A 19,473-nucleotide genomic window follows, 5' to 3' on the forward strand; every position below is an offset into this window, starting at 1 on the left:
AGTGAGTATGGCTATAGCCAAGGCGAATTTATTATAGGTGACAGCAACCACATATAAGTAAAACCCTACATGTATTTGTTGTTGCGTTTGGTCCAAGCATCACGTCAAAATCAGTAATCAAATGTAAATATACAAATGTAAACATACCAATACATACAAACAGAGCATATGATTTTGACGTAAGCCATATCTACTGCTGGGTCAAGGTGGATTTAATAAGGTGACAGCATTCACCCAGCTGAATTTTTCGCCGTAGGGATGGCTTACGTTAAAATGATATGCTTTGTTTGTATGTATTGGTATGTTTACATTCGTATGTTTACATTTGCTTGCTGATTTTGACATGATGCTTGCACCAAACGCAACAACAAATACATGTAGGGTTTTACTTATATGTGTTTGCTGTCACCTGTAATAAATTCGCCTTGAGCTGGGTGAATGCTGTCACCTATAATAAATTCGCCTTGGCTATAGCTCATTAGACACATGTAATTTAAGGCAGTTCTCTTCCCGCGTTGCCAACATGTGGCCATTTGCTTCATCTATTCGCCACTTGCTGAGTCTTGGCGAATAAAAGGGGCCTATTATTATATTAGCTAAATAAAAAAACCGGTTTTTAGAAACATCCATCTTTTATGAACATCCCTATCACCTTCAGTCTTGTATATTCAGAGCAATCATTTATTCACTCAAGTAACAAATTATGAATCTGAGGAATCTGGACAAATTTTGTACAAATGCGAAACTTACATAAAACACTTAAATTGTTTGAGGTAGAATTTGCAATGGACTATTGCGAGGAATTTGATGAGATCAAATCAGTGTTGGTACATTGTAACAAGCATGTAAAGCCGTTCAATAAAGTGCATTTTCGTGGTGGTAAGTAAGACCATATTTCAAGGTACCAGATGAAGCAAGAAAATTTATTAACTCCATTAAAATGTTCGCAGGTAATGACTTATTCATCAATGAACTAGTTCGTCGGTTGCAGGAAGCATTTATCGAGCATGAGCTAAGCGAACCTGAAGATAAAAAACCATTGCCTAAGGCACATCAAAAGCTACGCAAAGTGATGATGTTCTTGTTTGCCAATACAGATGCAACTTATAAATACAATTTGCGCGAAGATCCCACGTTTGCACATGTTTTGGAACAATGCCCTCTTCTACCCAAATTCTTGTTAGTTACACTCGTTTGGGAGCTGCAGTTGGATCAATTTTTCTATGAAGTACTTTCGTACACACCTTGTTGGTTTGCTTTTCAGTATTTCGAAACTGCAGCCGACTCAATGAAATTCGTCGAAGATCCTTATGAGGTTTTAGAGAAAGTAGAGCAATTAATGCGTGCTCTGCTTCTTAGCGTTACGCGTTCTGAAAATCGTAAGATTGATATGGTAGATAAAAAAACTATCTTTGGTAAATTATATGACTATAGCGTCAATCTTCTGCGTCAATTCTACACACCAGATTGTGAAAAGTTTAAAAAGTTCACTAAACTGCAGTACTTTCGTTACTCGGGTTTCGCTTTGAAGCACTTGCTTCAAATGACATTGTTTGCATTTGATTTGTTTGAGTTGCCGGAAACCGCCACACCAGGCATTGATTTAGAAATTTATGAAATTTGCCAAGAAATATGTCCACAGGTAAACGCTACAGAAGCAGCTCAGCTATCAGTAGCACTTAAAGAACAACAGTTGAAAATTATAAAAGCACTACTTAACTCTCTACAATACAATGTAATGTTAGTTAAAATTGACGTTTTCATGTATTGGGTAGAAGTAGATGTCACACCTACCACGACGTTACAATTGGACATTGGTGAAATGACTTATAAAGTTGGCCAACGAATCCAAGCCAATCCACAATTGGAACATGACGTGGTAACACAATTAAAGTTGCTCGCTATCAAACCGAAAACACTCGAAGAAACCATTAAAAGTGCGAAGTTGGGAGAAATTTTACATAACTTGGAGGAAAAGTCGCCGCCACATGTTAAAAAAGATTGGTTTAATGAACTCTTCAACCGCTCGATAGCTTTAGGCAGTGATGAATGTCTAGAGGCTATAAAAGAAAATATTAAGCTTATGACTCCGGACAATTGTCAACAAGCGTTACAATTCATCCAACAATCATCACAGTTATTGCAATTAGCTCAAGACTGTGATGGCGATGGGGAGAATTCCGAAAACATGCAGTTCGATACCAGCGAATTTGAACAATTGACGTCACTGATACTTTTGAGCTTACAAAACTTTAAAGATGAGGATATATTACAGTTGTTGGAATACCAAGTGAAAACATTTGGCAAATCCGCATGTGTTTGTTGTCAGGATGACTATCAAAGGCGTATTACTGAGTATCTCAATAAGTATGCGCATTCTTTTGACTTTCAACAGTTCCTCATACTCTGCTTTGAAAATCCCGCTCATATGTGGACAAATTTCTTTGAGTGTGCCTGCCACAATTTGGAGCATGTGCGCACCTTTTGTGCGACCGTAAAAAAATGTCAACCCTTCTCAAATATTTACTTTGATAAATTACTTGAAAATGCAATGCATGATCAGGATAAGCTTAAACAGAAAAATTTTCCAGAGCTACTATGCGAAATTTTTTTTACTTTATATCATCCTACGCGTAAAACGGAATTCTTAAAAAAATTCATGAATAACAATGTCAATCAACAGTTGGATGCTCAATGGTTTGGTCATTTGCTGCCTATTATGAAGGCACTGAATCTCATTGCTGTACGCGGTGAGACCCAATCAAATAAGCCTTTAGCCTTTGGTGAAGTGACGGCGCCAGTGCTGCTAATGGTTGCGCAAGTTATGGATAAAACGCGTTGGGATCTTATCACTTATACAGATGAGCGTGACGAGGTGGTACGTGAGTGCATACAATTTATACAATACACATCAAAGCGGTTTCTACCTGTGGCAACAGAAAAAGGTGAATATTACTTCCTATTTTTGGTACATTTTTTTATGGTTTTTAATTAATTGCTATAATGTATTTAATGTAGATCGGAAGTGGATTACGAAGGTTATTAAAGATTCATATCGCCCAATCACGCAGTATTATTTCCAAAAATTCTCACAATCGCCTGATCAGCCTCCCGTAGATTTTGATCGCTTTCTCATACGTTTGGAGATTGAAGATAAGTCTGAAGCTGAGATGTTCCTTATTATTGTAATGCAAAACAATTATATACAATGCTCCCATTTTATTATATTGTTTTCCTCTTAGAATTATGTACGCTGTACCATGAAAGAGACTGAATGGCTGGCCCGTAGTGAACGCCTTTTGCCGCACATATCCGATGTGATGATAATTTTAAGTGGCGTGGTCGTTGAAACAGATAACTCGAATGCAATTAATAATTATCGTCACTGTCTTACAAATTATGCCAATATTGTATTGAAATTCGTGCTTCCACCATTGAAGAACCATACGAAAAAAATTGAAAAATTAATGCTGAAAGTGCTAAAAATAATTGATTCTGCTCCACCAGAGCTATATGAAGAGGGGTTTTTAAACTTCAGTTCATTACTACTTGATATTATGCAGTATTGTGCACATCCGTTGAAAGACGATGACTCTATTATAAAATCGGTGCGGAAGTTCGTCGGCAGTATGAAGGATTGTCAAGGAAAAGAAGTGTTTTTGGAAAAATTTCAAGCATTGATAACTGAATTACTGATTTAATTTTTATATCTGCGCTATTGCTCCTGCAAGCAAACAATTGTTTTCTATGTTATACTTAGGTTTCTTTTTTTACCGACATATATTTTGAACTATGAGCTGAATACAAATTTTGTTAAAAAAAATTGTTTTACTTTTGCGGCAATATTAATTATTAATACTCAGTTAAAGTTAACTGTGTACCTTTTTCAGAAACTAACTGCTCGGCTTAGTTTTAGTATTCGTTTTTTACATCCTATGTTGTTGTTGTAGCAGTATCTTTGCCCTGTCAGTGTAGTGTAATTACCGGTCATCTTCGTCTAGTTCATCTAACGGTAGGCCCAGGAAACTTGCTGTTTCGACAGGTTGGGTCCAGAGGGAAAGGGGTGTTAATTGAGTGGGTTTGATGGAGCATGTGAAAAGAGGGTTAGTGTCGTGCGGAGTGCCTTCACATGTTGGACATATGTTTAGTATGTCGGGGTCAATTCTGGATAAGGAGGAGTTTAACCCGCTATAGTATCGAGGACATAATTGTGCCAATGTTACGCGGGACTCTCGGGGAAGCAGAAGCTCTTGATGTTGTTGTTGTTGTAGCAGTAAGAGAAGCCCCATCAGTGTATTGTATATAATCGGTCGTCTTCGTCAGGCTCATCTAAAGGTAGGCTCAGGAAACATGCTGTTTCGACAGGTTGGGTCTAGAGAGAGAGGGGTGTTAGAGAAGTGGGTTTTAAAGGGCATGTGAAAAGGTCGTTAGTGTCGTGCGGGGTGCCTTCACGTGCTGGAAATATGTTATGTATGTCGGGGTCGATTCTGGATAAGTAGGTGTTTAACCTGCTACAATACCTAGAACGTAATTGTGCGTAATACCCAGAGCTCCTGGTCTTCGTCTGCAATGGGTGGTGGTTGCACTCCGATTACAGCATTCGGGGGTTGGGAGCTCCCAATGAATGTCGTTTATTGTCTGTCTGTACGCTGCCTGGTCCAGTAATTGTCGGTCTGTTTTGTCCTTGATTTCGTCGGCGTAATCGACCCCCAAACCCCCTCCGTGCGCACGACCCTGGTCAATTAAAAGATCTGAATCAAATAAACATATAATTATGTAAGAATACTTAGGCAGACATATTTGAAATTAATCAAAATCTTTCTGACTAGGTTAGTCCGCCACTGATGAGCACTTCAATTTTAGGGTGATATCTTGCCGGGCAACAGGTAATATATAAAGGGTGTTTTTTTTAGAGGTTAGGTTTTCAAGATGAAATAAAACGTATATAATTTAATGTTATGGCCAAGAATTTAGCTTTATTATAAAGATAAGGGTTTGCCATTATGTTTTAAAAATGATTTCGGGCAAGTGGCCGCCGCGGCTGGCTCGAATAAATTCCAGCCGAGAGGCCCAATTTTCGACCACTTTTTGCAGCAATTGGGGCCGTATGTCAGCAATAACGCGCCGAATATTCTCTTCCAAGACGTCAATCGTCTCGGGCTTATCTGCGTAGACAAGCGATTTCACATAGCCCCACAAGAAATAGTCCAGCGGTGTTATATCGCATGATCTTGGAGGCCACGCCACAGGTCCACGGCGCGAGATAATGCGCTCACCAAAAGTTTCCTTCAATAAATCGATTGTTGCGTTGGCTGTATGGCATGTAGCGCCGTCTTGTTGGAACCAAAGGTCGTCCACATCAACATCGTCCAATTCAGGCACAAAAAAGTCATTAATCATGGCTCTAAAGCGCTCTCCATTGACTGTATTATAACATTATGGCCGGCTTCATTTTTAAAGAAATATGGACCAATGATTCCCTCTGCCCATAGAGCACACCAAACAGTGACTTTTTGAGGATGTAACGGCCCAGCAATGGCTTGTGGATTATGTTCACTCCAAATGCGACAATTTTGCTTATTGACATACCCATTCAACCAAAAGTGAGCTTCATCGCTAAACAAAATTTTCTTCGATACGTCGCGCGAACCGAACCATTATTTTCGTAATAAATTTGCACGATTTGCAAACGTTGTTCAGGTGTAAGTCTATTCATTATGAAATGGCAAACCAAACTGAGCATAAATCAAGTGACAGCTGTCAAAAAGACCATCTACGAAAAAAGGAGTGCCAACTTGAAAACCTAACCTCTAAAAAAACACCCTTCATATAAATATTTCGAGCTCGGCATCGCCTAACCGGTGGTGGACTATAAACGCTAGGCCTTTCCTTCCGCACGTTATAGCCATCCCTTTCTGTGCACGTTATAGCCATCCATGGTAATCAGGCAGGAGCTAAGGTGCAGTTTTGTCTCTTGGACCGCAGCTATTTTGACTCCATGTCGGCTCATGAAGTCAACTATCTCATCTACCTTGCTCATGGGTCCGTTGCAGTTAAGTTGAAGGAGCTTGAAGCTCCTCGGGAGTAATGTCGTAACGCGGGCTGGGAGGGACGCGTGAGGTTGTCTGTGTTGGGGCAACTTAGTCGCGTGTACTCCAAAAGTGGCACCAGTTATTGCAAGAATTGCACTTGACCAATGTCAGGTTCCGAGGAACCCTGGTCTGCCACACGGGGCAGACTGTGCGGGGAACCATGAGCTGCTGGTTTGTTCTCGCACTAAGATCGGAATAGGAGGGTTGTGGGTCTAAGTTGAGGGAGTTGTGTTGCACCGATGGGCTCGTAACCGTTAAGGTTTGATTTGTGGCGGTAGTTTGCAGTGCCGGCACATTTGACGGAAAAGCCCCAGCTGGATGTTATAAGGACATCCGTCCTCATTTCCCAGCAGAAGCAGCCAGTTTAGCAAACGATGAAATGAAAATCCCTTCTAGACTGGAATGGTTTGAAGAAGATCTAACACCCAACACACCCGTTAAGATCTACACGGACGGGTCTAAAATGGATACCGGTGTAGGATCAGGGTTATTTTGCGAAGAACTTTCTATTAGTGAATCCTTTAAACTACCGGATCACTGTAGTGTTTTTCAAGCGGAAATAAACGCTATTCATGAAGCCTTAAAATGGCTAAAGATAAACAGAATATCATCAACGGATATCTGCATTCTATCAGACAGCCAAGCTGCCCTACGAGCCCTGGATGCATTCCAAACAACATCAAGGAGTGTCTTACGTTGTCGCCAATCTCTAAATGAGATGGCCAAACAATATCGTATAATCTTGTGCTGGGTTCCAGGCCACAGAGATATACCAGGGAACTGTAGGGCAGACCAATTTACGTCTGTCCAAGAGCATTATAAAACTGAATAGACTTCAAATCAGGACCTTAGTAGGGGCACTCACAGGACATTGTCTCATAGGAAATCATGCAAAGAGATTAGGCGTTTACACGCATGATTTCTGTCGTAGCTGCAGAAATGAGGAGGAGTTGGAAACAATTCAACACCTTTTTTGCACATGCCCAGCTCTAGCCAGAAGCAGGAACCGATTTTTAAAATCCTACTTCTTAACGAATATAGATAATCTATACATTTTAGGTATCAACAACCCTTTACGCTTTGTCAAAAGCTCAGGATGATTTAATATGGAGAAGGAAATGTAGCTCAGCCCCCGCGGTTTCACAACGGATCCATTTCGTGGTCTAAGTGGCATCGTTGTCTCTATGTGCGATGCGGCTGCCAAACCTAACCTAACCTATGAAGGAAAAACCATAGTGCGATTGCTACCGCAACGATGGTCCGGTCACTTTGCAATTACACAGATTGTGTTGTCTAATTACCCTGAAATAAATAGAGTGCTTGATAAAGTAGTTACCCAGTCTAAATTGTTCAATGGAGAAGAAAGAGCAAAAAGTATTGGAATCAAAGCAATCATAAAAACGGAAGAATTTCGATTTTAGTTTTTGCTAAAAAGTTTCTGGGGATTTTACATCCAGGGGACGCTGCAATGCAGTCACGAACAGCGAGCTTGAAAGATAGACTGGACGTCATCGAGTCAGTTCTTCAACAACTTGAAGTTATGAGATCAAGCCGGGAGGAATTTTAATTAATTTTGGAAGATGCGTATAAGCTCATAGCCATGACTGAACCCATGAACGACACAATGTCCAAACGAAAAATTAAAACAACTGAGCATCCAAGCTACATAACTGAGACCAGATTACCTTCATACTCTGCGAATCGCCCAACTGATGGGAACCTACAAGAGTCAAATAAGAAGCAGAAAAGAATTTACAATGAATGCCTTGATCTTATAATAAACGAAATCAAGCGACTCTTCTCAGAGAACAAAGAGCTAGTTACTGCGATTCGCCAATTCAAAATGGATGATTTGAATAGCTTTAGAGAACTACGTAATTCGAAACATTCACCCTCAACACAAAATTTGTCCCTTCCATTTTACTAGCACTTATAAATTTATATGTTTACAGGTTTGAAAGTTCCCAGCGAAGAAGAATTGACAGTCGTTAAAAACTTTTTCAAGAATCGAAAGGAACAGGCTGACGATTGAACAAAGTTGGAGGTACTTTTCAGATTTCGTGAAGCTTTCAGTGATACGTTCGAGCCGATGACAGCTGTTGAGACATTTGGATGCAGTACAGCAACTTGCGAATCAACGTTTTCGGCATTGAACGCTATTAACCCTTTGCGCTCGAGTCGCGACTCTCACTCGCCACGATGTTTCATGCAGCAACTCGAACGGCGAGTGAGAGGCGACAGTGTTTGTTTAGACTAGATTTCTTTATATCCAGTTCATAAAAGCTCACTATTGGTTTATGAATAGGTCCCTCAGCTGTTTATGTCTTTTCATAGGAAGTTTAAAGTATACTTGGGAAAAACAGTATATCCCCTATTTTCTAAAAATGCTTTGTAAAAGAATTATTCATAATAAAAACTAAAATTTAGAATATAAAGTAAGTAGAATAATATAATTATATAAATTCATCACAAAATAACAACATTCAAGTTAAAAACTTTATTAATTCTATTAGTAATCCAGTTGAAGAATTCTTTTTTTAACATAAATATAAAGAGATATAATTTTATAAGTTTTAGTTTTCTGGTTCTGTACGGGAAAGCTCTCTATATTGCCGTCCAATTTCCTTCTATTGTATTTGTGTAAACACCTGTAGCTCTATTTTTGAACTCTCTTGAATAGTTTACGGTAAATTGTAAATATCCAACTTGATCAAGGCCAAAATATGTCTTCAATATATCGGTTTAAAATATAACGTTATCGTATGTTAATCTGTATATAAATTCATTGCATGCTACCTATAAGACACTCGTAATATATGCGCAAAATCGTCTCGAGTTGCTGCTCCACTCGAACGAAAAAGTCGTCGAGCGCAAAGGGTTAATAGGCCGCAACGCCTGTCCATGACCCATGCCCGCATGGCTGTCTACTTAACTTTTGAAAGGCATCGCACACGTGTAATTAATATCGATATGCATGATTCAATAATAATAATAATAATAATAATAATAATTTAATAATTGAATCATGATCGATATGATTCTCCGAAAATTTAATAATAACAAAAATCGTAGACTGTCGTTTTATCTATTCTTAACAATATTTTTTGTATGTTTCTTTTAAGCATTAATTGAAAATTAAATTTTCTTATTTATTTTATTTACAACTATTTAATTATATAATAAAATAATTTATAAAAAAAAAATTATTACACAAATAATTTTAACCAAATATTCATTTAATTATTTGTTTTTGCAAACTTTTAATTCTGCCCGTCCTTCGATAGTGTCTGCCCGTACAGTTGGTTAGGTCTGGCTACGCGCCTGCCATAAGTTACAAAAGGATGATTACAAATTTCAGACGTTTGCTTACACAAATGATTACAATGATTATATATTTCAGACATTTTATAGAATGTCTAAAAATGCTTTCAAGGAGCTCGTAGAAATTTTGAAATACTAGCACTGAAAATCAAAAACAAACTACAAGCGTACAGGATATTTGACGACTCTGCTATATGACGAGTAGCTGACGACCCGTATGCGGTTCGCCATTTAAACACAAGTGTGCGACAACGTAGGGTATGCCTCACATACGATGGCGATGCGATCTGTATGCGCAGGTCTTAACGCATCATAAGCCCGGATACACTACACTTGCCGTTTCCTTTTTTTTTGTTTGTTGTTGCCGAACAGAGAAGCTATTGTTATTGCTCCATCCTTGGTTAATAAAAGTAACATGCTGTTAACGAACTCATTAATTTTCTCCAAGCAAAAGTTTCAAACACGCATTTAACTTCAAAATTTACCGAATACCTACTAAACGAAACGGGTATGCATATCCCTGCTATTCTTTGATTATTAAATGGAATGTCCATTAAAACAAGTCTTGAAAATTCTTTTATTTCACCGTTCCCCTTTTGATTTCTAAGGGATAAATGATAAAACTGAGCGAAAATTAAAATAGTTAAATGAAATAGAATAGTACAGGAAAGCGTTCGATTAAATAAAATCAAAGATGAGTTACGGTATACTATACATATCTTTTTTTGTGTTGATTGTTGTTATTTAGCGGAAAATAAAAATTCAGGGAAAGTTTTCAAAAAATGCAACGTGATATTTTTTAGTTTTCAAAAGCTGAAAGGAGTGTATTTGTCAAAACCAAAAATACCTTATTTAACTCTTTATTTCATATAATGTTTCGTATTAGTTTTTGTTCCCTTCAAATTGCGTAGTTTTGTCAGCACTACCAATCAGCTGTTAACACCCCAGAAGGTGTGTAAACAAATGATACAAAAAAAAAAAAAAAAAACGATTCCTCACATTCATTTTCATTTCATTACATTGTTTTGTTATTATAGGAGTTTTCCGGGTGGAAAAGTAGAAATTTTCGTTCTCTCGAAACGAAAATGCATAAACGTTTTCTTGCATGTTATATTTAGGTGAAAAGTGAATCATTAAAGTGTTTTAGAGATGAGCGAAGTTTTAGAATTGAATTCACTAAACTGTGATTTGATATCAGCACCTCGGGTGTCCAAGGCCGAGCATCTCATTCAGCAACTGAATGCGGCGAATGCCAAAAAGGTGGCACTTTTACTGGTGCTTGGGTTTGTGGCGTATCATGGCATATTGAATTGGCAATATGGTAAATAGTTGATTGGCAAAATTGTCAAATCGATGCAAATGGTAATAATTTTTTCAGGCAGTGATTCCTGTCAGTGGCTGTTATCTAAGGGCCGTTTTAAAGGTGTAAATGAATGGCAACCGTACGGCTGTATGATGCATAAATATACTGCAACGTAAGTATCCGTCAGAAACTACGTGGCTCTTCCTAATCGTATATACCTACATGTCTGATTTATATTTTGTACCTTAAGTTACCAATGATATTTTAACATATATATATAAAATAATCGGTTTTAATATTCAATATTTTCATACTCATGCATATAAAGAGATACACGCCGTTGCCTGCGCTATTTGGCTTTTTGGGGAAATCGCAACTACTTCGTGTTTATTGGCGATGAAAGTGTGAGAGCGGCTTATCAAAGTTTCATAAATCATTTGCGCCCTAGCAGTGTTGATAACATTTCTTCAACGTTGTTGCCAATAACACAAGATGGTGAATTCGAAGAACGCCAGCTGAATATGCGCGTCCGATATATCTACGCCGATCAAGTAGACGAGGCTCTACTAGATACCTTAAGCAAATTTGAGGATGCGCAGGAGCTTCCAGTGGTATTCATTTTTGGATTCACTTATCGCAATTTCCTTGCTAGGAATGTGTCACAAGAACTTGTAAAACAGTATGCAAAAAATTTGACGCGTTTGGTTGTGCCATTCGATCAGTTGGTGGAGCACAAAGCAAAGGTATTGTGGAAATTGCAACATCGGATTAACGAGGATAAAGTAACAAAGACATCTTGGAAAGCCGTATTAAATGCGGATATTGATCGTTTGAATCAAGCTGCGCAGTCTGTATTTCGTTACTCGGATGCCATCGTATGGAATGCAGCATGGCAAATAGCTAACGGTCTGGTTGATAGTGCGGTTGACGGATACAAATTGAGTGGCTTGGGATTGCGTCACGAGGTGCAAATATTGATAAATATGTACTGCAACGACTATATGAATTACAACGATGGAACGTGCTGTGCTAGCGCAGAACCCTTTACAAATCTGCAAATTGTTTCATACTCCGTATTAGGCGTCTGGTAAGCTCAATTTCAAATCATAATTTCGTTTTGAATTACCTATTGCATCAATATATTTTAGCGTTACCTTGGCCATCGTAATGTTACTTCGCCGATGGTTACTGCATCTGCGTGGACATACTTTCTATACGCCGCTCTCTCAACCACCAACTTTAAAAGACCTACACACTGCCAATACCGCAACGGCCGGTAATTTGTCAAATGGGACATCCTCACTCGCTTTGCCCATAATGGATTTTTTTATACCACTTGCTATGCTTGGCATTATTATGGCTTACTTCTACCTGTGCGATCGCACCAACTTTTTTATGAAGGAAAACAAATATTATTCTGAATTTAGTTTCTGGATACCTGTAGGCTATGTTTTCGCACTAGGTATATTTTTTACCGAAGAATCGCGCTTCACGAAAGTGCTGAACAGCGATCAGACAGATGAATTGAAAGGCTGGATTATGCTTGTTGTGCTGATCTACTATATGACTGGTGCGCATCGTGTGCTTTCCATACATGTTCATATTAAATTGCTCATCAGTAGCTACCTGTTCATAACTGGATATTCCCATTTTAGTTACATGTGGCAGACTGGTGGCAATTCGGCTTTTGTGCGCTTCTTTCAAGTGTTGTTCCACTTGAATTTCGTCACAGTGGTTTTATGTTTTTGCATGAATCGTCCTTATCAATTTTACTATTTTGTGCCGTTACTCTCATTTTGGATGTGCGTCATATACTTCGTGTTATCACTGCCGCCGCGCATAAGTGCTCAATCTGTAGAATTAAATCCGTTGCATTATTTATATTTAGTTGCAAAATTCGTAGGCTGTTTCAGTGTAATCACGATACTCTTTATGTCGGAGGTTTTCTTTGAACGCATTTTCTTGACACGTCCGTGGAAAGCGCTATTCGTAAGTACTGATGACGACATACATGAATGGTGGTACCAATGGAAATTGGATCGTTACACTGTCACATTCGGTATGATTTTTGCCGCTTGCTTTCACATCGCACAAAAGCATAGTATCTTTGATGACAACAATCATGGTAATCTGTTTGCGCGACGCACCTCCATTACTGTTACATTGCTTGCATTGCTCAGTGTTTGTTTATACACGTCATTCTCTTTTCTCTGTCGAAACGAACAGGAATGTGAGGAGATACATTCATACATCGTCTTCATACCGATTGTGGGTTACATTGTGCTGCGCAACATATCTGGGATACTGCGCACTCGCTACTCCACTTTCTTTGCATGGTTTGGTCGCATATCATTAGAGTTGTTCATTTGCCAGTACCATATTTGGTTGGCGGCTGATCGTCATGGTGTGCTGGTGCTCTTACCCGGCTTTCCGACGCTCAACATGATTATCACTTCCTTCATATTCGTATGCGCATCGCACGAAGTGCATCGCATAACACAAACGCTGTTGCCATATGCAGTGCCCAATGACTGGAAGTTGGTCATGCGCAATTTCGTGATATTTTTGATTATTTTGATTCCGGTGGGACATATGGATGGCATGTTTTGAACATCTCCCACAAAGTTGTACTAAACGAACTTGAAATATAAGGGAACAAATAAAAATAATTAGAAGTAATATTAATTTTAAATATAACTATCAATACTAAGCTACTAAGAACAATTGAACCTGGTGGCGCATACAGAAAGTATGACCTACGATTCTTTGAGTAAAGTTTCTAGTATTGAACCAATTTAAGGATTTAAGCACAAAACGCGTACAATTGTTAATGTTTATATACGAAGTAAATATGACACACACATGTACACATACTAATAAATACGCACGCGCCAAGCTTAATGCTCTGTACGAAACTTGTTTCTTATGCTAATTTATCTTTGTAAGTTTAGTTTAAGTCAAACTTAATTTTTTTTGTTAGAAAGTAAAGTAATTGAAAAGAAAACGAAATATGACTCCATAAATAAAACGATATTATAAATGTTCATTATGTAAATGAGTACTTACAGGAATAGGCAATGGAATAGCTGACATACATTTTTGATTATGAACAATAAATAATTATACTGAACAGAATTGATTGATTTTATATTAATTTTTGATTTATTGTCGACCACTCTTTTAAATATTCGTTAAGGTTTCATCTACCGTATGTAGGTTTCATCTCATTAGTTATCACTGTTCGTTGTTGTTGTAGCAGTTTATAAATCTCTTATTGGAGTAAAGCCATCAACTGACATAACGGAAGTTGAAGCTCTTCGTCTGCGATTGGTGGTGGTTGAACTCTGATAACGGCTTTCGGGGGTCGGGAGCTTAAGAAGGTGGCGAGAGTCTCCCGATGAATGCCGTTTATGGCCTGTTTGTACCCTGTCCAATCCAGTAGCTGTCTGTCTGTTTTGTCTTGGATCTCGTCCGCATAGTTGAGGAAATGCCTCCTGACGTTCCTGGGATGTGGCTTAGGCTCAGGCAGGTGTCTGCATGGGTGAGGCCTGCGGTAACACCCTAGCAGAAACTGCTTACTGAGCATTTTGTTATGCTCCTTAACAGGCAGCATAGGGGCCTCATCGTGTAGGTGTTGTATCGGTGACATCGTAAGACATCCTGTCGCGGCCCTTAATGCGGTGTTTTGGCAGGTCTGAAATTTCGTCCACTGTGAATCACTGGTTCCAGGTGACCAGACAGGCGCAGTATACTTTAGAACCGGTCGGCCTATTGCCTTGAAAGTCGACAACAACATTTTCTTGTATTTGCCCCAAGTGCTGCCCCCAAGCGACTTGATGACCTTGTTGCGATTCTGTACTTTATTCGCAATAGCGGTTGTATACGCTGAGAAGGAGAGCAAGCTGTCAAAGGTAGCTCAAGGTAATATTTTGGGGTTGTTAACCGTCGGAATTTGTGTGTCATCGACTTTTACCTTGAGTTGTAGCTTGACCTCCTTTGTCCAGGTGGTAAAAAGGGTCGCCGTGGATTTAGTGGGGGGAGTTGTAAGTTCCTCGCAGTGAAAAAGCGAGAAAGGCTGGCGAGGTAGTCGTTTATCCTGGAGCATAGGTCATCAATGTCATTGCCTGACGCCATCATCGTACAATCGTCGGCGTATGAGACCAGAGAGACTCCCTTTGCTGGCTGGGGGAGTTTCGAAATATAGAAATTAAAAAGCAAGGGTGAAAGGACACCACCCTGCGGTACTCCTTGCTTTATTTTCCTCTGCTTTGATATTTGGTCTCGAAAAATCACTGACGAGTGACCACCACTCAGGTAGTTCGCGGTCCATCTCTGCAGCCCTGGCGGGAATGTCGACTGTAAAATGTCATCTAGTAGCGTGGCGTGCTGGTGTGAGGCTGGGGTTAGGTGTTTCGTCAAGAGTGGGAGTAGAAGGGCCTCTAGAGTCTTTACTACTGGGGCAAGGAGAGTTATCGGGCGTTAAGACTCCCGTTGGTTGGCGGGTTTCCCAGGCTTCAGTAGTGGGACCACTCTCTTTAATTTCCACTTATCAGGAATGATGAGAGTGGTCATAGACAAATTTGTGCAGCCGTCTGGTAGGACTAAATTCGATCTGTGGGCCGGAGGATGCAGAATAAATTGCCGGCTCGCGCATCTGTTCGGATCCGACGAAGCAGGTGATACCCACCTTGTCGTTATGCTTTGTCGGGTTCGACAGGGACCTTACGGTGGACCGGAGCTTGCTCACACCAGTGGTTGCAGATCTATGTTGTTCTACCGGTTGCCGGATCTCCAAATTGAGATCCCTTAGGCAGGGGCGCAGGTGGGCACGCTCGTTTGCCAAGTTGACTGCTTCGGCTGGGAAATGAGAACGAATGTTCTTGAGCCTTCCAGCAGGGATGAAGCGAACCGCAGCAGCTGTGAGCACCTTGCGAATGGGAAGAACGGCGAAGGTGTCTTCAGTGAATTCCACGAAGTCGGCAGGTCTCTCAATCGAGACGATAATGGGCAAGTGGTCTGATGCACGCGATAGTATAGGTCGCCGCGCTAGATATTGTTATGTCAGGCGAGCTGCTGCAATTGCCCACTACCCTGGTGGGGGCGTCGTCGTTCACAGTGCTGAATGTCGAACTGTCTATCTGCTCTGCCAATAGCTGTCCCCTACGATCATTTGGCAAACTTGAATGTCAAAGATCGTGATGCGCATTGAAGTCAACTACAACCAATAGGTTTGCACCTCTGATGAGCGCCCCTATATCAGGGTTATATCCTGCCGGCAGCAGGTGACAGGGGGTATGTAAACATTATAAATTTCGAGCTCGGCATCGCCTGACCGGACAGCTATACCTTGATATTCTGAGGTGTTGTCCCTGCGGTCGATGCCTTCATCAATAAGACGATACTGCACTGTGTGGTGGACTATAAATGCTAGACCACCACCATTGTCTCGCTCGTGATCGTGTCTATGCACGTTATAGCCATCTCTGGTGATCAGAGAGGATCTAGCCTGCAGCTTGGTTTCCTGAACCGCAGCTATTGGGATATTACGTCGGCTCATAAAGTCAACTATCTCGTCGACCTTACTCGTGAGTCCGTTGCAGTTATATTGAAGAAGCTTAAAGCTTCTTGGTAAGGTAGTAGTAACTCGGTGGTGAGGGACGCGTGGTATTGCTTACGTTGGTCCTGCTGTGCATTCCGCTGTAGTTGTTGCGGCCTGATGATGGTGGGCGGCCGCGCCACTGGGTGCTCTCACTCTCATGGCAGCCGATTCTACGTTCCCGGAATGACTCGGGTTTTTCCCGACCAAGGGCTGCCGCCCCAGTAAACTAGCCCTGTCTATTGAACAGTATATAGTACGGGTTCTTCGCGGATGCTGTTGAGGATGTCTGTACAAGTTTCTGTTGTCACTGTGTTGCTTAGATTTTAATCTACACATTCCAAGTGCTCATAAGAAATGGTTGTAAGAGATTGTTTTTCTGTTGGATTTAGGTTGGATGAAAGATATATGGCGTGTTTGTAAAGGGGCTTCCAATAACAGGTGTTTTCTATAGCTATCGAGAGATGATTAACGATTTTTTATGGCCGGAATTGCATGGTATTGATCTGGACAACGTTTATTTTCAACAAGACGGCGATACGTGCCACATAAGCAACGACACCATTGATTTTTTACGAGAAAAGTTTCCGGACCGTGTTATCTCTCGAAGAAGTGATCATAATTGGCCACCGAGATCTTGTGATTTAACACCTTATGACTTTTCTTTGGGGCCATATGAAAGAGAAGGTCTACTCCAACAGCCCAGGGTCGATTCAAGACCTCAAAGATGGAATTCGTGAGGCTATCGAGGACATAGGGCAGCCACTTTGCAATTCGGTTATGGAAAATTTCATGAAAAGGATATTGTCCTGTAAGCGTGGTCGTGATGGTCATTTGCCTGACGTTATATTCCACTATTAACGGCATATCTTCCTCTTTATAATGAAATAAACATCCGATCATTTATATTAAAAAATAGCATTTTTCTGTGAATATCAGAATAACACATCTGATTGGAAAACCCTTTAGTAGCAATGTTGTGTTCGTTACTGAGTAAAGAGAAGTTGAGTGTTGAATTGATATGTATCGATTGGGGAGTTACCGTGTGTGTAGTAACTATATTTTGTTGAGTGGAAAGAGAGGTTTGAATTTGCATTAAAGTCGTGAGTAGTGAGAAGAATAGAGTGCAGATCTGTTGGGTGGTAGTTGTTATTGATATTTTTTATCAAATCGAATGATGTATTGGGTCCGTTAGAGTAAGAGTTTTGATTGGTTTGTGATGGAATCGATCGTAGCTGTTTGAACAGTTAGAAAGAGAGATGGAGATTGAGTTGAGTATATCTGTTTGCGGTTGTGTGGAGCTATCAACCGATGCATAAGATTGCTTTCAGTTAATGGGTGTGGAGTTATAGATTTGGTACAGATTTAGCTTCTTTATAATTACACTTGTTCTGTGTTTTTATTTTCAGTATATCTTTTTTTGTAAACATGATGGAAAGAATAATGAGATGGTACCTATCGTAGTACCTGTAATTTGTTCTCAGCGAATTTGACAATGAGTTACGTCGTTTTAGCACCAGTATGGCCAGATTACGTATTCGTGACTTGATTTAGTACTTTTTTCTTAATTTAGTCTCGGAGTCTTAGTTCTTTCTTCATGACATTTTTCTAGCCTATTCTAATTAAAAGTAATGTTTATAATTTTCTAAAATATACATTTTTTTTAAATTAGTTCAATAAATCACTCAGTTTTATTTAGCTTTAGTTTTTTTTAACATCTGCCCGCGATTGCAGTAGTTTTCAGCAGTCAAATCTCTCCCTCGCTACTGCAGTTTTGCCTAGCCTTGGATATAAAAACGCACTAAAATCCCATTTAAAGAAAATAAAACACCAAATTTTTATTGAATTACTTAAAGACAAATATTGAATTACTGCGTGACACATTGTCTTAAAAATGCGCATTTTTAAATAAATGTAACAAGATAAGGTACTCTTTTTTTAAAAATGCCCTTATAGTTTCTTCAGTAGTATTTTACGGCTTATTTCTACTATGAATACACCTCTTGATGCCCTATGTCCGACTAAGGATTGAGGACCGGAAGAAACGATTACACCACTATGGTTTTAATTCACATTCAGTAAATTCAAACGCTTTTTAAATGTGTAAAAAGGGTTTCAATGTTAAGCAGAGTTGAGAGCGGGACATTTAATATTCTAGCATAACCTTAAATGGAGCAAAAAATTAAATTTACACTTTCAAAATATCAAATTTTATTAAAACCAACAAATTTTCATTAACACTAAAATGTTCTCAGAGAGATTTTTTGAATAATAAACTCTTTTTTAACTTATAGTTTCGGTAGCTTTAAATTAAAAATCAGGAACAAACACCAGCTTAAAAAGTTTCGCATTTTAATATATACAAAAAAGCACTAAATTTATTGCGAAGAGCAAATGGTTGGCTGCACAACTCGGCCAATGTGACGTCACTCACTTTCTGATGGGCGCAATCTTGTTTCTATCATTCTTGCGAGCAAAGACATCGTTTTTCGCGTCTCGAACTTGTTACAACGTTTCGCCCTCAAATTCACAATTCTCACACTTAATGACCATTTCCGCACACATTTCATATCAATTTATTACCCTTCCATTGCAGTTAGCTACAATTGGAATATACATAGAAGACGACTTATTTGGAAGGTATCCTCGCCCTATATATCTTTTTCACAACAACACTTGAATAATAGCCAAAATAAAAAATTTTCAAATACTTTTTTGCAACTGTTTCTACATGAAATCGCTTGTGTAAGTAATAACGATCATTTTGAACCCAAAATGATTAAAATCGGTTCATTTTTGACTAAGTTATGAGCATTTAAAAAAAAAATTTTCTTATATAATTAAAAAAAAAATCGAGTTTGAGCCGAAAAACAAAATTGCCGATAACTCTTGAAAAAAATTTTTTTCGGGCGAACAAAAAAATACGTGTCTCATTATTTTGACCAGAGAGCAACATATTTGAGTTACATCGAAATCGAAGAACATGACCCGAATAGCCCGGTTGAATTGAAATGGAAAGCATCTACTGTCATTTTAATACGTAACAATTCAGCTTCACACAATGCAGATGCAGTAATCAAGTCTGAAATCAATTAAGGAGAGAAGTTGGCCCTGATTGAAGTAAAAATGCTCAGTAAAGCAACCTAATCCTTCACATTGCT

General features: G+C 39.3%; 2 protein-coding genes across 2 annotated transcripts; both read left to right on the forward strand.

Annotated features, from left to right (window-relative positions):
• Positions 1-539: 539 nt before the first annotated feature.
• LOC129238020 (uncharacterized) lies at positions 540-3,820 on the forward strand. Its single transcript, XM_054873051.1, has 4 exons — positions 540-879; positions 951-2,945; positions 3,019-3,185; positions 3,243-3,820. Exons 1-4 carry the CDS (start codon positions 738-740, stop codon positions 3,699-3,701), a joined length of 2,763 nt encoding a protein of 920 aa, XP_054729026.1. The 5' UTR covers positions 540-737; the 3' UTR covers positions 3,702-3,820.
• A 6,587-nt stretch (positions 3,821-10,407) lies between these two features.
• On the forward strand, positions 10,408-13,864 carry LOC129238678 (N-acetylneuraminate 9-O-acetyltransferase). Its single transcript, XM_054873781.1, has 4 exons — positions 10,408-10,734; positions 10,792-10,888; positions 11,045-11,803; positions 11,865-13,864. The coding sequence occupies exons 1-4, from the start codon at positions 10,563-10,565 to the stop codon at positions 13,324-13,326; spliced, it is 2,490 nt and encodes an 829-aa protein (XP_054729756.1). The 5' UTR covers positions 10,408-10,562; the 3' UTR covers positions 13,327-13,864.
• The last annotated feature ends 5,609 nt before the right edge of the window (positions 13,865-19,473 follow it).

This window comes from Anastrepha obliqua, chromosome 2 (genome assembly GCF_027943255.1).
Source record: "Anastrepha obliqua isolate idAnaObli1 chromosome 2, idAnaObli1_1.0, whole genome shotgun sequence".
Classification (NCBI taxonomy): Eukaryota; Metazoa; Arthropoda; class Insecta; order Diptera; family Tephritidae; genus Anastrepha; species Anastrepha obliqua.